We start from the raw sequence: 27,440 nt of genomic DNA, 5'->3' as shown, positions 1-27,440 counted from the left end.
ACCCCGCCGGAGCTCCAGCCGCCAACCCGTCGCCCGTTTGAGTTGAGCGCAACCCCGCCGTAGCTGCAGACTGGCTGCCCCGCTGGAGATGGGGAGCACAGGGCCGCGGGGGGGGGGGGGAGAGGATGGGGCCCAAAAGCTGAAGTCTCCTGAAGCCCATACTGCAGAAACAGGGACCAGGAGCCCGATCAGGTTCACAGACAAACGCAAGTAGCTTTGGAAGACCCGCGCTCCCAACTCCGATCGGAAAGGCGCCTCCGCTTTTCCCGCTCCTGTAGTCTCGCTCAGGTACGAAGTGCGCTTGATTAAGAGTCCCCCTTCAGTAACTACGTCGGAAGTGGTGCATCTGCTAAAGCCTCCGCCAAAGTGGGGAGGATGGATGCGAAGGGGATGAGACCGACGTGGCTAAGTTTGGGAGGCGGAGCTGGGGCTGGAGGGGCGGGAGAGTCCGGAGCGGAGACGCGCTGGATGGCAGGGGCAATCTGGAGCTCCCGGGTGTCACACGGTAATGCGTTCAACCCCGCTCGGGGGGTGGGAGAGCACAGGTCGGAGCCATCCCTAAGGGAGAAAACCTCTTCCCTTTCCATCCTGGGGGCTGAGGGATTGGGCCGGGTCGGGCCAGGGGCTCTCTGAAGGCGGCACGCGTGCCGGCTTGGAGTCGGCGACGATGCTGCGAGAGATGCCCTCTGCGCGGGCAAGAGTGGAAAAGAGGAGCCCAGATGACTGCTTGGTGCCTGGGGCTAAGGCAGCTATTGGGTTCCTCCGCGTTTAATCCGTTGCTCTTGTTGCACGTAACTTCGTTATCCCTGTCGTTAATTACAGCCTGATCGATTGCTTTTAAGGGCTGGGCTTTTGTGATGATGAGCCTCGGAGCGTGCAGAGTTGACTTAGTATTCTCGCTAACCCAGTGGGAAAAGGGGCTGGGACATTTGTCTTCAAACATTCCTACCTCATGATTTTATAGAAAATAGCCCAGAGACACAACTTGTCAAAGTTTTGACTAGTCACAATCATAGATTATCAGGATAGTGTGCTAAAATGCAAACTTTGCAGCCATTATTATTTATCTTCCTATTTAAAACAGGCAGTAAATAGTAGTATTCAGAACAGAAATATAAATTATACAGACAAACCTGCAACTGTTTTAAATGGAAATTATCACCACGATGTTGACTCTCACATCGGCCGTGCACAATCTTAGTTACTATCCGATTGTAATTTAATCTTTGTTGCCTTATTTCACATCAGCTGTAGTTTAAATATGCCAGCTGCTACTATTAAAATCTAGCCAACAGTTTATAAATTCAGAAGTAAATTAATGGCATGGCACATGGAAACAGCTGTACTGGGAAAACAATTAAGCAGATTTCATATTGTGAAGCTTAATGGGTTCTGATCATCTAGAATTATAGGCCTTATCAGATATAAGGGAATGAAATAGGCAACAGATTTGTGGTATCATAACCTTTTGTGGACTTAAATTTACTTCATCAGGTGCACAAAGTACTTTCTTATGTGCAAAATATACATAGGAATGGAGCAGGGGAGATAAAATAGTGATGTCAAATGTCAGTGACATGGAAACAAGTGCAGTTTAATTGCATATAACAATTTTCCCCATCCTGGTGATTTCCAGACTTGCTGAATTATACAAAATCCATAACTTCCATATAGTATGGCTAAAGGTGGATGTTATTTATAAGAGTTTTAAGTTCACTATATCTGAATGACACTAGGTAAGCACAGGAACCAATTCACAGGGGTGGAGGGAGGGGAGTTGTTGTATGATTCCAGCATGGCCAACCAAGAAAATGTAAAGATTGAAATGATAAGACATAACTTCGTCTTCTTTCACGCAGAAGCAAGTTTACTTAGCATTTATCCTGTTACCTAGAAAAGGAGAACATAATATTAAGGACAGCATTTTGATGTTTTCCTTTTTTTTTTTTTCCCAAGACTGCAGCCTGGCATCAAGGAGATGTGGAAAAAAATTGATGTAATGCTTTTTCCACTTTGCTTAAGACTAAAAATGTATTCCAATATATTCTAAGTAGCAAAAAGAAAAATCCTTGTTCACACAATCTGTTGGTAACTTAGAAAATTCCTGATCAAAGGATATGGCGAGGACCAGTACTTTAGATGGTTTTAAAGGGGGGTTGTCTAATACATAAGTTACACAAAGGACTATCAATGGCCATTGACTGCATTGGCTGCAAAAATGTTATAACAGGCAATTCAGAAAAAGAGAATTGATATCCTTCTTGTTTAGATATTCTAGACAGTTTAGGGAAATGATCTCTCTACTGCAAGTGGATTATTGTTGGCTAATTTGAGTTCATGGTTGTACTGCCATCTGATTAGCAAATTACATTGATAATAGTGCAACTGCAATTCTGTTTGCATGATTCTGTAGAAGTGTAGCAAAACACAGAATTTATGGGATGGAGAATTCAGTTTCTGTAAAGTTTTCATTTGTTTCTTGGCCTTGTGGCTGAAGTCACATTGTTTAACCTGAAAAATATCTGCCTTGATGTAGGATCCAGTAAGATTTCCAGTGGTTGATTTCCTGAAGAACTTGTCTATGACTAGAGAACTAGAAAAAAGAAAAACAGTAAATGTCACAGAATAAATACAGTACTACAAAATAAGAAAGCTTTCCTTTTCTTGATAAGAATTTGAATTGCATGGTTATGGAATTTCTGCCAATTGTATATAGCAAATGTGCTACTTTAAGATGCAGTAATATTGTCATCTGATATTATCTTTAAGGAAAGAGTGTCAGGTAATACCAGATCTCTATGTATTTAGTAGAAGGGCTTGATCAAAAGTAATCTAAAGTCGTAATACATTTCATTTTTATTTAAGAAAGGAAGGAGGTCTGTGCACCTGTAGGATTAGAAGAAGGGCTGCGTGGGAATGGTATAATCATTAGGAAGGATGCTGAGAATGGAAAATCCTGGGGGATGTTTGGAATCTCTCAGTGGTGCAGCTACAGTGATTGGAAACCTTGTAGCTATAGCTGTTGGCAGAAGGTCAGGATTTTCAGTAGAATTGCAGGCGCTTACTGCTGAACTATAAAAAAGCTCTGGGAATGAATTTGCTCATTGCTATTTCTATTTCCGCTGTAGAAAATAAGATGACATTTTGTCTGCAAGCACTTGCATAATTACAGACAAGCCATGGGCTTCCAGAGAAGTATGCCTATAATTTCTTTCTTTTTTAAGAGTGGCTTGATGGATAGGAGATCATCTGGAAAAAATGTTAAGAGTAGTATGGACATCCTGCTCACAGCTGTGTATGTGGTAGGGGAGGAAACAAGAGGAGAAGAAATTCTGACTGTACTACCTAGCAGCTCCAAGAATGTCCCATGTGATTAATATTCTGGGCTACTTCTTCTTTTCCTCCTCCTCTTTACTGGATGAGGTACACATTTACATTTCCAGCAGTAATAGCCAGTGAGTTGATAATGCAGGAAATTGGTGGAGGCTTAGCTGAGGACAGAAAGCTGCTGTTCCAAGCAAATTAGAAGACGCTGTGCAGCTATTCTGTCTTTTCTTCCTTAATTGAGTTTCTGTGATAAGAAAAAGAAAAGTAGGAAGTGCCAGAAAAAGATGGGAAGGTTTGGAAAATGATGACATTTGGAACCCTCCCACCTCTGAATTAGATGAACAAAGCAAGCTTATTGCAAATAACAGCCTCCTATGAAAATGTCCTGCTTGGCCAGAGGGAAACAGGTTGCATGGAACACAGTGCTAAACATGTGTATTCAAAATAGGTTGAAAATAGGACACTAGGTTGAAAATGGCTGCTTTAAATCATTCAAATAGATACACAGGTACACTGATCAAAGTCATGTTATTGTTTTCTTGCCCAGTGTTGTTCCCTGGTGACATCTTGTTCTCATTGACTTGGAGAAATTATTCACACCCTTCAGTTCATTGCTTAATTACGGATAAGATGCCTTCAGGAAGACAGCTGCTCGCCAGCCAGCCATCTCAGCATTGCTCTGAGACAAATCTTTCCTTGGAACTCCAGTGTGGAATGTGCTCTGAGTCAGCCTCTGGATCATGACCTCAAATCCGTCCTTAGGTCATGAGGCCATATGTTTTTTGCATTCAAGCTTTTTCCCTGGGCAATCACAGACTGAGTTAGATACAGGGGATTTCTTTAAGCTGATTGACAGGCAGAACTTGCTCATCTGACACTTGATGATTTGTAGAGGAATATGTGAATTTTCCTCCTTTGGAAAGTATTTGAGTTGTAAGGAGCTCTAAAAATGTTTCCCTTGATGTCTCATCTTTAGGAATATGCATGTGTAATGGCCACAAACTGCATATATGTATCTAGGGTTCTAAGCTCTAATACCACACACATACTTACATACAAACAAAATAATGGTAGGAATCACGTTAAGAGAAGGTAATGGTGGGACTTTCATTAAGGGCTTAATTGTCTTCCCAACTGTAACTTGAGATGTTGTCCCATTCTGCCACCACCTCCACTGGTAGATGACAAGTATTTGTTGTACTGCTCCACATAGAAACACGTACTGCTCCTGCTTCATGATCCTAGACACTATTAGCTACAGCTTGATGGTAACACAATTTATAGAAGATGCTGTATAACTTGTGGTTGATTCAGAAATAACTTATCTTGGTAATGTTCACGCAGCAAATTTCAAGAAAGAAAAAATTAGGGCAGGACCAACCCAAGTCATTAGAACCACACACTGACTTTGATTTACAGTAATTTCAAAAACCCAAGATTAGTTCATGCTGCTGGGAAGAGATATCTGTCTCTTCTCTGCAGCCTGCTACTTGGGACAGAGAAAAAGAGGAAGGTCAACAAGAAAAAAGGAGGTTTCAGAAAGAGAACTGATACCTTCACCCGCTTCTGGCTCTGGCTAGATTCACTACTTGCCTCAGCTCTGCCTCCCCACATGGTAACTCACGAGGGAATGTATACATTAAGAACAGGAACAATAATAATAAAAATCGAACCCCCAGATGTAATACATCAGGGTACTATTATTTCCCATGTTCCCAAAGGTATCAAGGCTATTAGAATTCTTTTGGTGGTTTTAGCAAAATGTTCATTTAATGTTTTTGAGATGCCTTTAAGTAGACCACAGACTTGATTAAGATGTGCCTTGTTTAATCTTAGCATCTGGTGTAAGAGGTTATTGTCCTTGTAAATAGAAGTTCTATTTTAGCATCCCTTTGCAAATGGTCATCTTCCTGGATAAGTTTGTTATGGACATGACACCTAAAAATAGAACTTCCTTGTATTGTAAAGTGTGCGTGTGCATGAGAGAGAGAGAGAGAGAGAGAGGGAGAGAGGAGGAGAATGAATATTTGGGAGGAAGGATTGAATTTCTGTTTTTCTTTCTAGACAGGACCAATTGAACATGGCTTAATTCCATTTTTTAAAGGGACCATTGGGCCTTGTGAGGCCATTATAATATACCTATCAGATTATTTGGTTGCCCTGAGTGTCATCAAATCTGTAGAGATCCATACTGTTGTCAGTTTCTATAAATGCAACCACTGAAGAAATAATAATAATAATAATTAAGAATAATGGACATTGCAATACCTGGAGATAGCAGAATAGAAGAGAAAGAACTGGAGAAAAATCACAAAATACGAAGCCCTGCAAATAGAAATAGGATGACTATGGCAAAAGAAAGCAAACATAGTACCAATAGTTATAGGTGCCTTGGGTGCAATCCCAAAACATCTGGAGCACCACTTGAAGACCATCGGCATTGACAAAATCACCCTCAGTCGATTGCAAAAGGCAGCTTTACTTGGAACAGCTTACATCCTGCGACGATGCCTTTAACACCATCAAACAACAACATCTGCCTATTCCGTCCTTCGGAAGAACTTGATAGGTGGATAAAATGCCAAATCCAATCTAAACATCTGGCAACCAACAACAACAACCATAATAATAATAACAACAACTTATTAAGCTTGCATGCTGCCTGTCAGTGACTAGGGAACTCACAACAATCAAAGGGATTACAATAAAATAAATAAAACACAAAAGATAAAGATAAAAGATGGCAAGTGCAACAGACAATATGGAATGAAACGAGGGGTCTCACTCTTCCTTGCCAAAGTCCTGGGTGAAGAGCCAGGCCTTCACAGCCCTTCTAAACAAAACAGAATCTGGATCTTGGGGGGAATCTTCTTCCAGAGAACAGGCACTACTATAGAGAAGGTGCACTTCTGGGGTCCCAATAGATTACATTGTTTAATTGAAGGAACCTGGAGTGTGCCAACCCTGCAGGAGTGAATCGGCTGGGCAGATGTTATGGGAGACAGGCAGTCCCTCAAGTAACCAGGTCCTATGCCATATAGAGTTTTATAGGTAACAACCGGCATCTTGAATCACACCTGGGAGCAAACTGGCAATCAGTGCGGTTTGTGAAGCAGAGGCATTACATGGACATAGCAAGACAAACCCATTACTGTTCGCACCACTGCATTCTGGACCAGCTGAAGCTTCTTGGTGATCTTCGAGGGCAGCCCCATGTAGACCGTGTTGCAATAGTCATGCTACAAGGGCATGAGTGACTGTTTGAAGGGCCCCTTGATCTAGGAAAGAGTTCAAATGGCACACCAGAGTTGTGCAAAGGTCTTCCTGGTACAGCTACCACCTGCTCTTCAAGCAGGAGCTGTGAGTCCAGGAAGACCCCTAGATTGCACACCAACCTTGAAGGGAGAAATGCTACCCTGTCCAAGGTTGAAAGATGGAATATTCCCAGACTTGGGTGGCCCAAGCACCCACAGCTGCTTGGTCTTGGTAGGATTGAGTTGGAGATGGTTCCTCCCCATCCAAACCTGCACAACACCCAGACACAGGTCCGGAACAGGACCTTGACAGCCTCATTTGGCTGGCCTGGGGTTAAAAGATATAATTGTACATCATTAGCATACTGATGATACTGAACCCCAAACTGGTGGATTACCTCACCCAGCAATTTCATGTATATTGAAAGAGCGGAGAGAGAGTAGAACTCTGCCAAACCCCTCAAAGGAGGAGACTAGTGATCTCTCCCCCCTAATCAACACTGACTGGAACTGGCCCCAGAGGAAGGAAGAGAACCACTGTAAAATGGTGCCCCCAGTCCCCAACCCATGGAGCCAGCTCGGAAGGATACTGTGGTCAACAGTATTGACAGCCACTGAGAGTTCAAGGAGCACAAGGATGGGTGCACCACCTAAGTATGTCTCTGGGGGATGGAATCAGTTCAGGAAGGGGAGGAGCTAAGGGGCAATTGGTTTCTCAGCTGAGCCAATGGTATATATCCTCTTTACCCAATGTTCTTTCTTTAGAAGTTTTTCCTGACAGATGACAAGCACATATAATACTTGGGGATGAATGTGTCCCACCACCATCCCTATTACAATTCTGTGGCAGGTTGGATATAGTGTATGTTACTCTGCTGCATGTATTAAAAAAGAGGGCAGTTGTTGACTAAGGAAATTGCCATAAATTAGATGCCGTCCCAGTTACATAGTGAACAATTGCATGACCAGTTTTGAAAAGCAAATAAATGTAGATCAGCCCCACCTCATTTATTTTCAAATCTACTTATGAAATAAAATAATTCAATCTTAATCTTTTAGTCTCTCTTCATTGCAGTCCTGATCTAAATATTTTGTAAATCACATTTTACATTTTGAAACCCATTAGCATAATTGTTAATTATGGAAATGAGATCGTAATTATTTTGGATCTTTAAAAGCCCCTCAGTGTCTCCTCAATTAGCCTTGTAGGCAAGGGCATGAGGAATTAGCTCATAAATATTTTTATTTGCTTGCTTGTTACATACATGAGAATAGTCATTCAGGAGCTGCACTGAGTGAGATTTCCCTATTTAAAGTAAACAAAACTGTAAGTTAACTTTAGTTTCCTTTAAATAAAAAAATGAATAATAAACCAAATGGGAGCAAGGAGAAATAAATGCTTTGAGAGAAGTGATTTTCAACTTACTGATAGTAGAAGAGAAACATAGATATGGGTATAGCATGGGTAATCTTTCTCCTCTTGCTTTCAGGGGTTATCCAGCCAGGCTGATACCACACAGTCATGACGGGGAAAAGGTCGCTTCTCCATGGAATTCTGTCTTTCCTGTTGCTTAACATTGTCTGTCAGGCCCATGATCTTCCATTGAGCCAGGCAACCCGAGGGACGAGCTCCCTATGTGAAAAAGATGCTGGGTCCTGGGGAGCTGTATTCAGTGAGGAACGCCTAGATGCCTGGATCTGTTCTCTGATTGGTTCTCTTATGGTGGGATTGAGTGGGGTTCTTCCCCTCCTGTTCGTTCCTCTTGAGACGGGGGCAGCACTGAAATCGGAAGGTAGGTCAATTCTTCAGCAGAACATTCCTGTTAGTTCTGGCTATCATTTCCAACTGTTCCCTGGTCAGTGAATGCCAGAGTAGTATGTATTTTTAATGCAGTTCCTGAGTGCTATTTGTGGCCAAGAAATGCTGTTTCCTGAAATGTGGTAATAATCTGTTCTATCTTTTAGCAAGGTAACTTCAGAGATAAAGGTGAGGCCTCATGTTTTGTTCAGTGAATAGTCTACAAGTCACATGGGATCTTCACCCATTGTACTTTATCACATTAACCAAAATTTCACAACCCAAGAAGTGGAATTCTCTGGTTTGCTTAAAGGAAGATGAGGAAGTGATTTTGCATGTACTTTAGCAATTTGTATTATCTGATTTCCATTAGTTATAGGAATGAGCAAAATATTAGGCAGAAGATTGAAGCCCTACTCTCTGACCAAAAGAAAGCCACCTCAGTGCCTTCTCAGTGGCTTTTGAGATTTTGCCAGACAATGCCCACACAGTTTGTAAGTCTGTACATCTAACTAAGTCTGTATGTTAAATCAATCAAGATACTAACTTCTATAGCAGGTGATTGGATCTTTGGAATATCCACATCCTGTTCATTTGCCAAGGGGCCAGACGTCTACTATCTTGCTTTTTCCTCTTGGCTCTAGCACAGATGGCAGTTGGAGCCTCCCATTGTGCAGCTTTTGCTGCTCCCAAAAGCACAGTTGCTAAGGACTTCCAGCTGGCAGGCCCAATTTAGAAGTTTAAAGTATTACAGTGTTTTGTTGGAAGCAGTGGATCCAAGCTAATCATATAGCAGCTACCTTTTTGTATGCAAACATCCTCTCAGGTTTGTCATGAGTAGCAGAATAAGACCAAGCCCTGCAGTGACTGGCTGCTATTTCTTTTTCAGAGGGATCCCATCGAATGAAACAGCTGTTGAGCTTTGCTATTGGTGGGCTTCTGGGAAATGTGTTTCTCCACCTGCTTCCTGAAGCCTGGGCCTACACTTGTAGTGCTACTGCAGGTAACACCCCAAGCCTGTGTCAAGGGGATGAGACAGGTCACATCCATCTGTTTCAACACATCTGTAAAGCTACATTGTGGATTCTGGAATGGATTCATTCTGGGGTTACAATTGTGGAAAGGCCTGGTATGGCAAAAAGATCAAGCACAGCCAGTTTATGCCTATAGGTACAATAAAGGAAAAAATGGACAAATTGAACGCAGCTCCTGAACCTCCATGTGCTTCAACACTCTTGGATGGGGAGGGAGTGAAGCCCTTTAATTAACCAATTGATTAATAGAAGTGGGGTCTTCTGACCTTGTAGCACAGCAGAGCACCATTAAGAGAGGCACCTGTCCTTGTGTTGCTTTCTGCTTTGAGTTTGCAGGGTTTATCTTTCCCGACAGTGTTACCCCTGGTGACTCTTCTGGAATGTGTTTCCATTTGTCTTCTTATCTGGCCTCTGGGCTTCATCATCTCACACATGTCTGCCTGTCATGCTTGCTTGCCTATAGTCAATCTGAGCTGAGAGCATGAAGCTGATTGTAGTCCATTTAATCAAAGGCACCATTTAAGAACTTGCCAGGTATGGCATTAGCTATTTCAAGGTGCAGGTTTCCTGCTGCGCATGCGATTTAAGAAGACTTGGCTGCTGAATTTGCAGCTTTGAACATGTATGGTCATAGCCAGGGTTGTACACGATTCTTTACTCAAGAAATCCTAGTCTTGTTCACAGATTAAAGCATAAAACACACCTGCTTTCAGGATTCAGGCTTTCAAAAAATCAATATTCCGTAGCAAAAACTGGATTGGCTCAGTCACATAGATGAGGGATCTAGGAAGAGAAAGGGTTAAATATGTCATAGTGGCCGGCTATCCCTGACCCGATTTTCCATCTTCTTGGATTTTTCCTTTTTAAGTATTGTTTTAATTTTATATATAGTATGTATTTTATATATATTTATAGTTTTAATGTCTTTGTAAGCCTCCCAAAGTCCCCTGTTGTGTGGGAGATGGGCAGGGGAGAAATCCAATACATACATACATACATACATACATACATACATACATACATGGTAGTGGTCGATGGATTAGTAGCCAGAAAGAAACATAGTTATGCAAAGCCACAGGTCCTTAACTTTTTTTAACCAATTAATCTCCTGTTTCAAGTGATTTACTGCAATCAAAACTTCTTTAGAAAAGTGAAAGCCAGGCTTTTTCCAAGACTGCAAACTCTAAGCTGGATGCTCCATTATCAGTATATATGTTACACACAATTAGGCCCTTCTTGCAATCATTATTATAGGCTGTGGTACTTTCAAATAATGTGCATCTATGGGTACTTGATTCTTGGGCATTTTGATGAAAAAAGTTACCTTTGAAAGGTTATATACTCCAAAACTCTAAAGCAGTGATTTCCAGTTTTGGTTCTCAGAAGTTGATAGGCTACCTTTATCATTAGTCAAACTAGCAGCGGATGATGGGATTATACCAACATCTGAGAAGCCAAAATTAGTGATCTTCTCTTTTTGATTCTGAAATATGTATAATATTCCTAGCCCATTGATACATTTTACAACTGTGAGTATGTAATCAGGATTTCTTAATACAGATTATTTTTTACTGTGCTGTAAGATTTCCAGAGTACAGTGGTACCTCTACTTACGAACTTAATCTGTTCCGTGACTCTGATCGCAAGTCGAGTTGGTCGCAAGTCGAAGTAAATTTTCCCATAAAGTTCAGTGTAATTACCATTGATCCGTTCCGGCGGACCACGTGGAACGGGCGGAAAAATGGCCGCGGACCATGTGGAACGGGCGGAAAAATGGCCGCGGACCATGTGGAACGGGCGGAAAAATGGCCGCGGACCACATGGCACGGGCGGAAAAATGGCCGCGGACCACGTGGAACAGGCGGAAAATGGCTCGTAAGTCGAGGCGAGTTTGTAAGTAGAGGTAAATTTTTGGGGCCGGAGCTGATCGTATCTCGAAAATTTCGTAAGTAGGGGCGTTCGTAAGTAGAGGCACCACTGTATGTCCTCTTCTTACAATCAGAATTGCCAGTCAGACTGTTGTGGGTGGACAGACTTTTCAGTCCTGAAAGGTCATACTGGTTGTCCTCACTTACTGACTGCCTCATTTAGTGACCAGTCGAAGTTATGAGGTTGTAAAAAATTAGCTTTGCGACCAATCCTCACATTTACAACTTGCAGTGTCCTGCGATCACATGGCCACCATTTGTGTGCTTTGCAATTGGCTTGTGACAAGCAGAGTTAATAGAGAAGATAGAAGTAAAGTTGTAAGTCACATGATGTTTTGCTTAATGACCAAAGGGGAAGAATTTGCATTAATGAAAATTAGTAATCTGATTATTGCCAGCTAGCTGATCATGTGATCACTGACCAGCCAGGACCAGGTGGCCTAGTTCCTGCCATTAATTATAGCAGAATCCATTTTCTGTTGGTCAGCTGATCGTACAGATGGGGAAGGGGGGAAGCAGGTTTCCTCCCAGCTTCAGGGCCATGCTGCTTATGGTTAATGACAGTTGGTTACCCACTGATGGTGCAAATCCATGTAGCCTTATGTTCGTGACAATTCTTGCAGCCACAAATGATTGTAAATTCAGCAGTAATTCATTTGTACGTTACAATAGATACATTTCTTACCCAAATCTTGAGTGCCAAGTATTTTATTTTTTCTTGACCTAAACCAAGGCACTCTCTGATGAATCTTCTAGGCGGTAACATAGTGAGAAGAGAGTATTTTATGTTGCAGGAATAATAGCAAGTATTTTAGGTTTCATTATTAGTTACCTGGGGTGTCGGAACCCTGGATTTTGTTCCTCCTCTGGTATCCAGCTTATTTTTTGTGACAGTAAAGTAAGGAAACATGCCCTCTACAGGATCACTTTGCTTGGGGATGCTTAGAGCTGGGAAGAATCATCCTGTGGACCCATGATTTTTAGGCGTACAGTAGGAACTGATTGCTCTACTTCTTCTCCCCACCCTTACAAGGAGAAGGGCAGAGCTTCCAACAGCAGAAGCTTCTGGGGCTCTGGGTGATCATTGGCTTACTGACCTTCCTGAGTCTGCAGAAGATGTTCCCAGATAGTGAAAAGCAAGGAAGCACCAACTTGGTGAGTGGACTGTGGAAGGAGCACTTGAATTCCCTTTAGATATGGCATGATGTGCTGCTCTTTGCTCCGCATGACACTTTATCCCATCTGTCTCTTAGAAGCTTCCTTAATAGTTTAGACATTCAGGGAGAAGAATTATGGGGGAGAAGAAAGGCATCATTGTATTGTGCCCCACAGGAATCTTCTGCTAATAGTGAAAAGCCTTACATGCCATGTTGAATTTCTCTTTCCCATTCCTACCTTCTGCTTCTGCACTGAGCATAAAGTGTGCCAATATATAGCTTCTGAAAGTTGTATTTGTGTATCTTACAGCTATGTGGTGCTTCAGATTTGATACCAGAAACAGGCTTTACAGTGCAGAAGGTGCAGATATAGCACCTGTCTTCAACGCACCCACATTGTTGCCTGGGATCATGTAGCAGCTTTGGAGGACAGCCCCATAGAAAGACACAGTTGCTTTTAAAGAGTTGCAGGCAGATGCTAGATTTATGCCCCTGTGCACTCTGAAGCGTCTTTTTGGAAATGAATCCAAATTCTACATTACCCTACTGCAGTGTTTCTCAACCTTGGCAGCTTGAAAATGTGTGGACTTCAACTCCCAGAATTCCCCAGCCAGCAAGCTGGCTAGGGAATTCTGGGAGTTGAAGTCCACACATCTTCAAGCTGCCAAGGTCGAGAAACACTGCCCTAGTGTATACATGTCTTACAAATTTCAAAGCAGTAATTTTTTAGGTTTTTTTTTAAGTATGTGTTTTGGGGTGGAGTTAGAGAGACTGAAGCAAATGATATCAATTTTGCTTCCACAGCAATGTGTGAAATATATAAATGTACATTTAATTTGTGTGACTTTACCTAAACTTCTCACCGAAGTAAATATTGAAGATGATAGTACCTTGTTTGCTGCATTTGGAATGGGATGTTATAAAGGGAATAAGAGAAATCTCTTAGCCACTGTTTGATGGGCATGGATAAAGATCAGTCGTTTCTCCATGATTTAGGTCAGTGACTGCAAACCAGTTACTGAAAGGATCCTGAATGGGAGCAGCTTCTCTACGCAAGATGCAGACACTCCAGTCCAAAGAAAGAAGTTGGGCGCTGCTCATTGTAATGGGTCTTCTCATTTACTTTCACCATCAGCTCAGAAAATCAAGGTAAAACATCTGTTGATGGGCTTTAGGGATCCATGGCCCATTGAGAGATGTAATGGGCCACTTGAGGAAAAATACTTCAAAAGTAGTTCATGGCCTACTGAAAATAAGCCAGTGAGACCAGATTCCAAAGAAGAGCAAACTTTCCATTTGTTATGCTTTGTACTATAAAACATAGAGCTGTTTTATATTGACTATTAAGACACCCAGCCCTGTATATTCCATTGTCAGATGTAGAGGTCTTCTCTGTTCCTGCTACCTCCTTGTATAGGAGATGCCAAGGATTGCATTTGAGATACTCTTTTGTATATGCAGACTGAACTGAACTGCCACTGAACTAAGGTTCCAACTCCCTTTTCATGCCCCACGTGCTTGGTCCCCAAGTACGCCCTCCTTAACCTTGATTCTTGATCATGCTAAATTTATATAGATAATAGGACTAGGTAGGGATCTGGATTCAAAGGGGAAAAGATGATTCGCAACACACGGGCACACACATCATACCTACTGGTATCTCCTTAAAGAAGCAAAAGACACACTTGATTTAAAGAGGTGCCAAGATCCACACATGTATCGAATTCTTTTTTTCCTCTTGAATTCAGATTGTTGCACAGCCCTAATAAACAGCCAGTGCCTGGCTTCTAACAATGTTCTTATTCTGAAATCACTACAGTAATGTTACTTTCTGCAGTGCAGGGATTTGGTATTCTTAAAAATACATTTTCTAGTTGAGGAGAAAGAAGCTAGGTCACACATGCTAAGGGATAAGCCTGGATGCTGTGTTCCTGTTTGAGAACTGGCAGAGCACATTATCAGAGCCATGCCCATCAAAACAGAGCAACACTGAATCCACTGAACGTTGTATTTATGTGTTCGTAAGGGCCATCGTTTAATTCTGTGTTGCTGTTTCCAAAGTAGTGTGCCTCCTTATTCACACATTCAGGTGCAGACCTTTGTTCATTTCTTTATTAAAATGTATACATTTATATTATGTAAATTTACATTTAGAAAAAATAAGGATTATATATCAAATCAAATCTTTATTATGGTTATAGACCAGCATAAGGGTTATATAATAAAAGTATCCATATGGGTATACAGTTGCATGCAAAGGTTTAGGCATCCCAATCAAACTATGATTCAGTGGATCCCTAAATGAACAGAAGCTGACACAACCTCTATGTGGTAGAAATGTAAACACAACAACTTCCTGAAAATTTGAAAGCGTAATTCCTCTTCATGTGCAGTTGTTCCCAATTCAGAATCAGACAGCAGTGAATATGGCAGGAGCAGAAGTTGGGCACTTTTAGTCAGTACTTTGTACTGTAACACCTGACAGTAATACCTCTTTGGGCTATATAACTACGATAAATAAATAAATAAATAATAAATAAATAAAATAACATTTTCCAAAGGTTTCCTGTAGCCAAGTAAGAGTGTTTCTATTCTTTTGGAATTTTTCCCTACTCACCCTTGCAGATCTTTCCTAGCTCAGAAATGTTCATATCATAGGTTTTGTTGCATGCATTTCATGTTTGCGGTCTCTGTTACAGTATTGGGGTTCTTTTTGAACTGGAGGTGTATTATGCTTTTACAAGGGTGGCAATTGATACAGAAAACAAGACAGTGGAGGCTTTTTTGCTTTTTAAAAAACTATTTACAGTGAGGCTATTTACAACAAATATTTAAAACACAGTCCTGGTGTTGACCCAGTGTCAGGTTTCCTCCTAAGTCTCCCTCCCGGAGACTATCCCCATCTATCTCTCCTGCTTCCTCCCACTTTCTCTCTGACTCCTTCTCCTATTTTGGGGCTTGACAAGAGAGAGAGTGAAAAGAAAGGAATGGGCTGGAATTTACTGTTGTGTACTCAACATGGCTTGTCTTTCTCCTACTGCTTCTCCGTTGGGGGAAGAACCTCTCTCAGCATCTTGTGCCCAGTCCTTCCCCAGAGACCAGGGCTTCTCCACGACAGCTGATCCCCTCCTTCCCTTTGAGTCTTGGGTGAAGCCACCACCTGTAGCTGGTCGGGTCCCTCCTTCCTGTTCTTGGGTCTTGGGTGGAGCTCTCATCTTCTGGGTCTTCACTTCCCTTCTTCCAGGAAATCCACCCCTGGACTTTTCTTCTCCCTTCCTGATCAGGAATTGACAACTGCTCCACACATTTAACTTCTCTCTCCAACTTTTTTCTCCAGCCACTCAGTTCACTCCGTGCACAGACTTTCTCTCTCCTCTCCTTTTCTCCTCTCCTTCTCTCTCTCTCTCTGTCTCCAATTTTTAGTCAGACCAGCAGCATGTCCCTCGGCAACTGAGGACGTGGGTGTCCCCCCCCCCCCCCGGGCTCTAGTCCCCAACACCTATATGCCAGGCTGGAGCAATGAGACTGCTGTCTCAACATCTCACCACAACAGCCCTGGTCTGCTCATCAGCTGTTATGATAGCACAGCTGCCCTTCAGGACAAAAACTGAGCTTCTTTTTCCCCTTTTATTCACTCCAATGGCTGGCTCATGCCAGCAGAACAACAGCCAGGCCAGGCCACTCAAACCCATATGTCACAATCTCCCCACAGATTTTCCATGATATTCAAGTCTGGGTACAGTGAAGGCCATTCCAAAATCTTTTTCTTTCTTTCCTGTAAATAACTCATGGTTGATTTGGACATATATTTCAGATCATCTGAAATATCCAACTTCTTTTTAGCTTTAGTTTCTTCACTGACAGTGAGATGTTAGTTTTAGGACACGTTGATATTTAGTTGGAATCATTCCATCTGGGCAATATTTCCTGTGCCATCCTCTGCCACGTAAGCTTACAGCATAATTGTTGGCAAGGAGTTCTTTTCTTCAGATGCTTCTCTGAGCGTATCTTATGTGGTTGTGGTTGAACAGTTCACTTTTTATTTCATCAGTACAAATGTTCCAGATGTTTCTGGATGAAGGTTTTCTTCTGTGTGACTAATGACAAAGTTGAAAGAAAGTTTTCCTTCTGACAAGGAAAGGACAAGGATTTCCTTCTTTCCTTTCCTTCCATGCAGATCACTGTTGCATAAGCAATGCTGTACTGTGAACCTCTGACAACTACTCCAGTGTTAGCTGAACTTTTAAGCAGGTTGTTTGCACTGATACATGGATTCTGTTTTTCAGAATATCCATTTCTTTACAGTGTTGCTCCCAGTTGAACTTGCTAGCTGGAATTGGTTAAAGGTTTGTATAGCCTTTTCCTGCTTTGTAAGAGTAAATTATCTTCATTTTCAAATGTTCAGACAGCTGCTTAGAGAAACCCCGTGGTTGCCGGTAGTAGAGATGACAACAATCACAACTTGAGAGGTTAGAAGGATCAAAGTATTTGTTTATCTGTGGTATTGATTTCATTTCCTTGCAGGCTGAACACATTGATCACCTTTTTTGGCTTTATTAACAACTTTACAATTAGAAAAAGTAGCACTGAATCAGCTGTAAGGTTATCCAAGTGTCTGCACTTGCCATGTTCATTGTTGTCTAATTTTGAATCTGTAAACAACAGCTCATAAATACTAAGTATGTATTCATATTTGTAGAATATATATTGTTTTTAGCTTAGTACCATGAAGCGGTTGTGTCAGCCTCTGTTAACATAGGGATTCATTGAAACACACAGTTTAACTAGAGGTGCCTTTCCGTGCAACTGTACATACATACATGGGAATGTCATTAAGCTATGTTCATCTGTGATAAACAATATTATGCAAAGCAACTTTCATACAAAGGCTAAATTACATGTAAACTAAAACTGGGAATAAAATGCATATTTTTTGCTTTGTTTGTGAAGATGACCATCTATGTTGGTTAATCTTTTGTTATGTTTTAATCCTGAAGCTTCTGAATTCCTTTCTTTTGGTTCTTCTTCTTCCTCCCGCTTTGTCCTTGGCAGATGAGTGGATATCTCAATCTTTTGGCCAATACAATCGATAATTTCACACATGGCTTGGCAGTGGCCGCCAGCTTTCTAGTTAGCAGAAAGGTAAGTTCCCTTCTTTAGGAGACTGGACCTCCTTTAACAACAAGATAATGATGTTAAAAGACAATTGTGCTCTATTCTCAAGCATAGGACTTCTTCCATTACTCTTAACACAAAGGTGCTAAGAATTCCATACCCATCCAAGAGTCTGCCAATTTTAAATTATCACTGCTACCTTTGGGTTATGGCTTAGGCAGCACAGGGATCCTGTGGTGTACTGTTCACCCTGTTGCAGGATAGTCTCTCTTTCTAAGCTAACCAGGATGATATCTGGTAGTGGACTATCCTACAGTTCTTGTTTTGAAAGAATTCAGTGTCCACACTGAGGTTGTACACTCAGGAGTGGGTTGGGATTGCCTGTCCACCATGACCACGGCTCTAGCCCAATTTGTTCTGGCCCCACCTGTGTAGGACATATTGTGGGTGTGGTATTTGATGGGTGCCTGTGATCTGAAAATGGAGGAGCTGTTTTAACTCCATTCTCATGGACAGATTACTGTCTGGTCAGTTTAAACTAATGGCTGGTATAAACCACTGTAGAGTTTAGGCTTGGTTAAAATAGTCCAGTCCAGCACCTAGTAGATCCAGAAGGTTTCCTGAATATGCTTCGGACATTTCTTGCTTTCATTTTGGCAATATAGTTAAAGCCTTGGCAGATCTGTGAAATGGGGAGATGGCCCAGGTGAACTGCCCTCTTCCCAATGAAGCACAATGAAGGAGGATTCAAATGCAAGAACTCTCAGGACAAACTGGATTGAACGTGCAGTGGAAGACCTTTTTAAGGCCAATCGGTAATGCTACTCCATGGCAGTGGGTGCAGCAAAGAGCGCTGACTTGTCTGCTCTTAAAAAGTGTCCAAGAACTGTAGTGAATGCAAAATGTGGCAGCTAGACTGCTTCTGGCTGCAAAATACAGGAATCATATGATATCTGTCTTAAAAGACCAACGCTGTTTGTCACTTGCTTGCTAGGTATTGCTCTTAAAGTCCTAAGCAACCTAGAGCCTGAGAGTCTGACTGTATCTCCTTCTGCGAAGTTGGTCTATCTGATCTTTTCCTGCGTGGCTCCCAGACTATGAACTATGTTCCCCAAAAAGTGTGCTTGACCCCCCATTCTTCCAGGTTTGCGAAAATGGTCCACCTCTTCCACCAAGCTTCAACTGGTCCAGAATGTGGCAGCGCAAGCAGTAATGGGCATGCCTCAGTATCCCCACGTAGCACCTCTGCTTCATGAGCTGCACTGGTTGCTGGTTTGCTTCTGGGTACAATTAAAGGTGCTGGTTGCTACCTGTAAAGCCCTACATGGCACAGGGCCTGGTCACTTGAGGGACTGCCTGTCTCCCATAATATCTGCCCGGCCAATTTGATCCTGCAGGGTTGGCGCACTCTGGGTTCCCTCGATTAAACAGTGTAATCTCTCAGGACCCTGGAAGTGCTCCTTCTCTATAGCAGCATCAGTCCTTTGGCCCCCCAAGGTCCAGATGGCCCCGACTCTACTGTTGTTTAGAAGAGCCATGAAGACCTGGCTTTTCACCCAGGACTTTGCCAAAGGAGAGTGAGATCCCTCACTTCATCATACTTGCAATCTTTTATCTTTATTTTTTATTGATTTTATTGTAATGTGGCCTGTGGGCCACAGATTGCCTAGCCATGCTCTAGCAGAAGGTCTGTATAATATTTAGGAAACAATTTCAGTTTTTTTCCATAACACTTACACCAAAGCCTCAAAATTCCATTTGGATGTTTCCTATAGGTATTTTAAAAGCTAAAGCTATATAGATCACTGTCTGAGATAAAATAGCTGTTTCTTTACTTACTGAAGTCTCAGGAAGGACCATGTATTGCTACTATTGCTGCTCTATTGAGCTATAGAGATTCCTCTTAGCTAGTTTCTCTCCTTGACTTTAGGTTGGACTTCTTACAACTCTGGCAATTCTTCTACATGAAATACCCCATGAGGTGAGTGGGTCTGGAGTATGTGTGCTGGGAAGCTGAGCAGGTGTTGAGCAGAAATCCTGTGTACGTGTACGTGGCATCAGTAACACAGAGAGCTTTGCATACTGACCTAAGCCAAAAGCAGACAAACCTTCTTTTCTGTTCTACTTAAATGTTTGCCCTTAGTGCAAAGCTTATGCCACAGTAATAATAATAGGAACAGCAGCAGCAACAGCAGCAAAAAAAGATAAATAACAGCATAGATGAGTTAAGAGTTCCTATGTTATGTACATGTTTTGAGCTATAGGTATATATTCTTTCCCTTTTTTTCTCTTTCTGTTGCTTTCCTACTTATTTAATAAAAATAACAAAAAAACTACTGAGCCACAGTTGATTAGCCCCTGAGCTTCCATCAGGAGCCAGGTTTTAAGCAAAGAGAACATCTGTGTCACCCGCCCACCGTGGAATAGCCTACCATAAGTACTATGCCACAGCCACCACGCCGTTTTCAGATTGGGTACATTACTCCCAAACTATTTTCTGTTTTTCCTATCTGTAGGTGGGTGATTTTGTCATTCTCCTCCGTGCTGGATTTGATCGCTGGAGTGCAGCCAAGCTACAGCTCTCCACAGCCCTTGGGGGCATTCTGGGAGCTTGCTTTGCCATCTGTACTCAGTCACCAAAAGGGACAGGTAAGGCTCTACGACCACGTGGCAGATGGTTCAGAAGCCTGGCCTCCCTTCCCTTTGGATCTAAATGTGTTCATATAGAATATAGAATATGGGCACCACTTGGTTACTAATGCGCTGTTTATTATCTGTGCAGGGGAAACCATCGCTTGGATTCTCCCTTTTACCTCTGGAGGATTCTTATACATTGCATTGGTAAATGTGGTGCCTGATCTCTTAGAAGAGAAGAATCCTTGGTAAGAGTTGCTCTAATGATTTTTGTTTTGTGAAGAAAAGCTTAAACAGCCGTAACAAAAGAGAGTCAGGTGAAACCCCAAAGACTAGTAAAGCTTTTATGACATAAGTTTTGATGAGGAAGAGTCTATTAAATTCCTTTGTCTTCACTGATGAGGATTGCTACACACATGGAGCTGTTCCTGAGGAGAATTTGGAAACAGAATTTGATGCCAAAGGCAGTCATGAGTACCAGTGTAATTGAAATACAGGCAGTCCCCGGGTTAAGAACGAGTTCCATTCCTAAGCTTGTCTTTAACTTGAATTTGTATGTAAGTCAGAACTCATACTTACGAACGGACTGCCTGTTACTAAAAATGGTGGACGGCATTCCCCTTCCTTGAGCCAATGAACCGCTGAATCTGCATGATGCTTTCATGGACCGCTGGAAACCGCTGGAAACAAGCTGCATAATTAAAACGTGCAGCTTCAGTGGTTCATGAAAACATTGTGCAACTTCAGTGGTTCATCAGCTTGAGGAAGGAGAACTCCGTCCACCATTTTTAGTAACAGGCAGCCTGTTCGTAAGTATGAGTTGTCCGTAAGTCAGATGTTCTTAACCCAGGGACTGCCTGTAGCCAGCCCAGATAAGTTTCAGTGGTTACCTATTAGTAGTTTAGCCAGATGCATGGTGCTGGGGCCCAGCATTTCACTCTGCAAACAGTCTGAGTCTGTAGCATCTTCCCCATTACCACTTCTCTTATGAGCTTCTCAGATATTGAAAATGGGATTTTGCAGTAGGGTCTTTTCTGAAAAAATGACTGATCAAAAACAGTAAAAAATCTGCCTTGACCACTTCCTTATGGAAAAACATCTCTTTCAGGAAGTCCAAAGGATTGGTTTCATGGTATCAGAACACAAATCAAAGCTTGTATTTTAAAAAGTATAAGAGGAATACAAGCTGTGGTGCTATGATGTAGGTTTCTTTCATAGTGCCTGTGCCAATGATAATACTTTACTTGATGCTTGCAATTGATTTGTAACCCACCTTTACTTTGGAAGCTCTCCCCTGTATGTGTCCACAACAACCTTGTATGTAGACTGGTTCAGAGAGAGAGAGAGAGGGAGATTAGACCAATGTTTCTCAACCTCAGCAACTTTAAAGGGTTTGGATTTCAGCTCCCAGAATTCTGGGAATTGAAGTCCACACATCTTAAAGTCCCTGGGTGACTAGACTACAGTCACCCAGGGACTTCCATGCTCAAATGGAGACTTGAACCAGTCCAAGTCCAACATTGTGACTGCATTCATGCAGCACATTCAAACTGGTTGCTGAGTTAATTTATTTTCTGGCTTCCCCTTGAACCATAAAACCTTAGTAGAAAGCTGGGTTTAACACAACAGAATAAGCCCTGACCCCCCCCATCCAACCCCCCCCCCCCAAGCTTGGCATGCCATTTCAAGGCATCTCTTTGGTCTTTACCTAACCCAGTTAAGCATGTTGTATAAATGCAAGCATCAACTACCGCAATATAATTTTTTTTAAAAAAAATGTTTTTGTTTGTATTATTCCATATAATGATTCTATAGTAACTGCCTTGAAGGCCCAGGAAAGATCAAAATAAGGGGGTGACCCTAGAGCAGATTTCATGCCTGGCCTTCTCTTCTTCTTCTTCCTTTGCCTAGGAACTCCGTGCAACAAGTGTTCTTTCTGTGCACCGGCATCGTTGTCATGGTGCTTTTCTCCCTCACTACAGAATGAGGGGCTGCAGCTTCCTTCTGCTGTTTCGCAAAGCTGCCTCCCTCTAAAGCGTTACAAGGAGTCAGGGACACCGGTGGGTTTTTCTTCCTCGTGTGCCTGCAGATCTGACAGCTGCTCGGGGTGGTGAATAAAGGAAGCGTCCTTTTTCTTTTTCTTTTTTTTCAATGGTGCAACGCTGGACATCCAAAATGTTGAGAAAATATGGTTTTTTTAGGAGTGTCTATGTGTCTTTTAAAAAAAAAATAATTTAAGCAAAAAAAGCAGCAGCGAAGGGAGGCCCCTATTTGGGTGGAACTGATGTTGCTTCCAGTTGGACCAGTCTGTATGCTGGGATTGCTTGGATAAAACTCCAGAGTGAAATAAAGGCAAGATTGTAGCTCTGGCATGCCAGCAAAAGAATTCTCTTCTCTCCTGGGCTCAAGGACATCACCAGCAGCAAAATACTTGGTTGTTATTTGACGTACGTTGGAAGCTATATTTGCCCATCTAGCTCAGTATATCTGGACTGGCCGTGACTTTTCAGGGTGTTGGCTAGAGAGCTTTTCCAATTCTTTCCTTCCTGAAATCCTCTTTAAAATGGACACAGGCGGGCCTGAAGCATGTTTCCTGCCACGTTGCTATCGCCCCTTCCCATAAAGCAGCTTTGCACTTTTTCTGAGATAGGCAATCTGGAGCCCTCTGTGTACGTGGGATTCCAGCTTCTGTGGATCCCAGCCAGCATGGCCAATAGCAAGGGCCTTGGGTTTGGCAATCCAAAACATCTGAAAGGGCACCCAGGTTTCCTATCCTGGTTCTAGGATGTGGTCTTCTACAGCCTGATGCTTTTTTACTTCCAAAGTTGAGTAACTGAAAATCTGATCGGATTTAGATGATCCTTTCTTAGGCTTCTTCAATACATTTGTATTTTGAAGTCAGGATTCACATTGGAAATGCCTAAATGGATTATTTAATAACTCTGTCTCTAGCTATAACTTCTTCTCAAAACTAGAATATCAGCAGTAATTGGGGATGATGGAGCTCAGCTCCAAAGACCCCTGGGGACCCACAGTTGGGAGATATGACCTAAGAAGGCCTACAATATCCTTCCAACTGTAGCATTAACACTGCTTAAAATGAAGAGTTTTTTAATTCATTCTGGCCATAAAGTAGCTGGAAAGCAACAGGATTAAACTTGTTCTGCAACTTACTTCCCTTTTGGTTCATTTGGTAACTATTTAAAGGATAAGACAAATATACATTCTCTCATAATGGATAAGAAAAAACTCAGTAGAGATACACATAGGCAGCATAAAGAAAAATGCAGTAGATGCAGCAACCTTAAGTCTGCAGGGATAAAAACTCTGATTTTTTTTTTTCTGTTGTGACTTTAGCTGAAAGATGTTCATGTATTTTGATCAGCTCTTCCATAAAGCAGGAATAGAGGCAGCTAATCTGTTTCTTTGACTCATAATTAAACATCCTTGCTTTTTATTCATCTGTCTGTCTGGAAAGTTGGCTTCCTCCAGCAGTTGCTTCCAGCTGTTTCCAGTACAGAGTTCCAAAAGACACTTTTTCCTACTCATCCTATGTGTTTAATCCTTTTTATACACCATAGCTAATATTTTCCAAGAACACTGGTTGCCCCTTTAAGTACTGGGTGGCACTGTTAAGAAGCTCTAGTGCATTCCCGGGATATGAGAGTACATAGAAGATCATGCTATTTGAATCAGGGTTAAGTCTGGTGTAGGCTGCAAGCTACAGCAGGAATTTTCTGCTCACTGTTTAGGAATGCAAAGTGGGTGACATTGACTCATTAATCTCTGAGCTGTTATTGTTGGCTTGCAGCCCAGGCTGCCTGGAGTGAATTTGCAGAAACTGGGGAGCATTGCCTGAAGTGGCCATTCAGAATCCAAGGGAAGAGGCCTCTGCTGCATTTGGAACTAGCCTCACAATATCACAAACAAATATGACAGGCTGATGCTTAATACTTCCACAATACTTGTCATTTTGGGAAAAGTAGCATTATTTTGCACTGGCTTTTGTGCATACACTTCCATCTGTTTCGTATGGAGGCAATAGAGATTAAATTTTTAAAAACTGAGCGTGGTCTCTTATTGACATGTATGCCTCTATTATTTTCATTGCATTCTTGCACATACCTCATTTAAATATGAAGACGTTCTTGGAAGGGACAAAAAGGTCATATCATTTATCTTTCCCTGACCTGATGCCTTTTGATTATTCTGACTGGGAATTACTCTTTAACATATCTGGAGAGAATCAAGTTGTGGAAGGCGGAGAATAAAAACTGCAATAAAAATGAAATAAAGATGCTTGAGATTGACACTGCAGTTCTGCATCCCCAGAAGGGTGTTCCAAGGACCATACATTGTGGTTGGAGAGAGACCTCTAAGTTAAGAGGGATAAATCCAATGATAGAAACCTCCTGTCCCATTTCTCCCTCTCCCCAGGCCTTTCTACAATCAGAAGACTAGGATCGCCAAGACCCAAAGGAGATGCTTTGGGAATGGTCTAGGGATGGGCTGATAATAGCTACAGATCTGCTGGATCAAAAATCATTGCAGCCCAACATGTAGTGTATTATTTCTGCCTGCCATGAAGTCCCTTACAGGAGGGGATGAGAGATACAGTTGTGGGGGGGAGAGATATAAATCCCTCAACTGCTTCATTTATGACAGTCTCTGATATGAAAGCCCTTCCAAATGGCAGGGTTTTATTGCCCGGGAAAATCAAGCTTACTAGTTGCTCGTAGGCATCAGCGTGCCTATGGAAACTGCCCTTGATGCTTGGCAGGCTCTCCACCTGCCTGATTTTACAAATTTTAATTTTAGTAAAATGCTGCAAAGCAAGTTTCAGTTTTGCCTGTCATTTTTCTCGAAGATTGCCTTTAAGCCTCATAGACGGTCTTAGGAAATAAAAATGGCCAGTGACTGCTCTATAGCTCTATATTTGGAAGTGTGAGGCCAGTTGAAAGTAAGCTTTCTGTAGAAATCACAAGAAACATTCTAGGAAGAGGAAAATCTCCTTGAAGACGTAAACATATTAATCTGAACTCTGCCAAGAGCCTGTGGAAGAGCACAAAATATTTATTCCATTATAAAATCACTGTAAGCAAAATTAATGAAATTGGAAAGCAATGATCCTTTGTCTCTGAGTTTTGGTGAAAAGATTAAATTGAAACACAGGAAGACATTGAGAAAATCCTGGTGAAAGAGAGCTGAAATGAAGATGGTATCTTGCAAAGAACTTTGTTTCCCAGCAGCCTCAAATCTCTCATACAGTTGTACTCTTTCTTCCTCCTTGTGGCTACAATTCAGTTCAGCCAAATTTAGGTGTTCAGTTGGCATGGTGTGGATGGGTAAGGAAGCTCTTTACACTGCTTCTCTTCACTAACAGCTTTATTTTGCCTTAGCAACTTGATGTAAACATAGTCTTATCAAGATACAGGCAAAGATCAGGTGTATTGAAGTAACCAACATGGTATGTTCTCCATCTTGGCCAATTGTCTCATAGATCAGCCAAGGCCAGGTCACCATAGCAACAACTTTTCTCCTCATTTCAAAATCCAGGGTCTCAGGTTGAGCCCAATTTTGGACCTCTCTTCCAGTAAGAAACTAATAATGGCAAAACAAGCTAAATGTCTTAGAGAAAGTGGTGATATTCCCCAGACCATCAATATTCTCAGTAATGTTGACTTGTTGTAGGGAGTTGCCATCCCTCAACAACCATTAAATCTAACACTTAACTTACAGAGGTGAAGCAAACAGTATCTGCAGTCAGGTAGTACACATAATTCCCAACTCTCCAGTGGCATTAACTTTATTGGGATTTAACTCTAAAAGAAGCAAGTGGGTCTATTAATAACAACAAAAATTACATGACTGAAATAGTCAAGATAATCTTTCTGCATTTAAAACTACCAAATCAGCTTGCTTTACATAAGGCTTATTTTTAAAAAAAACAACAGATCAAGGGATTCTGATTAGAAGCTTGGAGAAATCTATGCAGTTCCCAAGTGTTCTGACATACAGGGAAGAGCATAGCTAGGTTAGACCATGGAATTGGAAAGTTCATTGGATGTAATTTGGTCCAAACCTCTCCTGATGCAAAAATTGTTCTGCTTCAGTAGAAGCAGGTAATTTAAAGCCATGGGGCTTCATGTGGTTCCAACTCCCTCCTCCATTTTTGAGGCTCCTATAGTCCTCTCCAATCAAAGTTGCCAAACATTGGTGGCACTCTTTACTGTTAATTGGAGACTATACACCAAACCTTAAAAAATAAGACAGCCCTTTTTAAATGAAACCTCTCCAAATGCCCTAGCTTTCACCATGTGGGACATGGCCCAGTCCACTTTGTCTGCTATCGCCCTTTTTCTCCAAAAAGGACTTTATTTTGCCCTTGTGCCACCATGTCGCTGACAGATGGCCATCCCATGAGGGCAAATCTACCACTTCCAAGGCTGCCAATTCTACTGCTGACCAGGACACCTTTTACCATTTGAACATTTTCTCTACGGGGAGACTCAAATCTGCTTCTCTTCGTTGTTGCCCATTGATTTTACTCTTGCCCTCTAGCACAGTGAAGAACAAATCCATTTAACTGAATATATTGCTTCTCACTGAAGGCAACCAGATGGTTGGAAGCACTGACTCCTTCTCATTATTGCTCTCTGGAAACTAGTATTCCTGGGCACTGAGCCTCTAAACAAAGAGGTTCCATGTAGCCAATATGGCTAATAACCATTGATACATTTATTGGCAAGGTCTCCAGTTTTCGTTGCTTGCAGAGAGACAACATAGCATTCACACAATCAGTTCTATTACATGTTTTACTGCAGTGAAATCCACCACAAACATCCATCTCAATGAGAATAAGGGGACCATGATGGATTGTACATAGATTTCTACATACTGTTTTTGCCTCTCTTCTTGAATCCAACCATTGCCTTCTTCAGTTTATTCAACATAGTGGTAACTGTGGATGAATTGCAGAAGTTTCAAAATACCTTTACAAAAATGAAGTAGAACCTCTGGAATTTCAGAAAATTCCAAGAATTCACTGTCCCTTTTGTTATGAGGTTGCTATTCTGTTTGATGACCGTTAAAGAAACTTTTATTGCAAAAACACCCAACAGAATTTATAAGGTTAGCCAATGAAATGTAATATATAAGGAATTCTCTATAAAGAGCAGTGATTGGTATTATTT

The 27,440-nt window shown here is 41.8% G+C and overlaps 2 protein-coding genes across 3 annotated transcripts in view; one reads left to right on the top strand and one right to left on the bottom strand.

The window, feature by feature from the left end:
• The window catches only part of SPI1 (Spi-1 proto-oncogene), a 103,077-nt gene extending 95,007 nt beyond the window's left edge, over nt 1-8,070 (bottom strand). Inside the window, exon 1 of the mRNA XM_088145646.1 lies at nt 8,008-8,070. The gene's annotated coding sequence lies outside the window, so the exon portion shown is untranslated. The remainder of the gene's footprint in view (nt 1-8,007) is intronic.
• SLC39A13 (solute carrier family 39 member 13) lies at nt 402-24,314 on the top strand. Of its 2 annotated transcripts, none has more exons than XM_088145642.1 (10): nt 402-505; nt 8,072-8,374; nt 9,269-9,382; nt 12,375-12,496; nt 13,495-13,647; nt 17,551-17,640; nt 19,544-19,594; nt 20,130-20,262; nt 20,396-20,495; nt 22,159-24,314. In XM_088145642.1, the coding sequence occupies exons 2-10, from the start codon at nt 8,104-8,106 to the stop codon at nt 22,232-22,234; spliced, it is 1,110 nt and encodes a 369-aa protein (XP_088001768.1). In that variant the 5' UTR covers nt 402-505; nt 8,072-8,103; the 3' UTR covers nt 22,235-24,314. The 2 variants fall into 2 exon arrangements, with proteins under 2 accessions (XP_088001768.1, XP_088001769.1); XM_088145643.1 differs by lacking the exon at nt 402-505 and adding an exon at nt 2,705-7,235.
• Nucleotides 24,315-27,440: the final 3,126 nt, after the last annotated feature.

This window comes from Python bivittatus, unplaced genomic scaffold (genome assembly GCF_059951505.1).
Source record: "Python bivittatus isolate LINGU-HERP-01145 unplaced genomic scaffold, Pbiv_v1 ctg000480_np1212, whole genome shotgun sequence".
In the NCBI taxonomy this organism is placed as follows: Eukaryota; Metazoa; Chordata; class Lepidosauria; order Squamata; family Pythonidae; genus Python; species Python bivittatus.
Note: the sequence above shows the minus strand (reverse complement) of the source record. Positions and strands in the feature narration are given on the sequence as shown.

Coding starts and splice junctions, on each gene's coding strand:
- SLC39A13 (XM_088145642.1), top strand. CDS start 8,104: ATGACGGGGAAAAGGTCGCTTCTCCATGGAATTCTGTCTTTCCTGTTG. Junction 13,648..17,550: donor CATCAGCTCAGAAAATCAAG/GTAAAACATCTG, acceptor TGTCCTTGGCAG/ATGAGTGGATATCTCAATCT. Junction 20,263..20,395: donor TCAGTCACCAAAAGGGACAG/GTAAGGCTCTAC, acceptor TTATCTGTGCAG/GGGAAACCATCGCTTGGATT.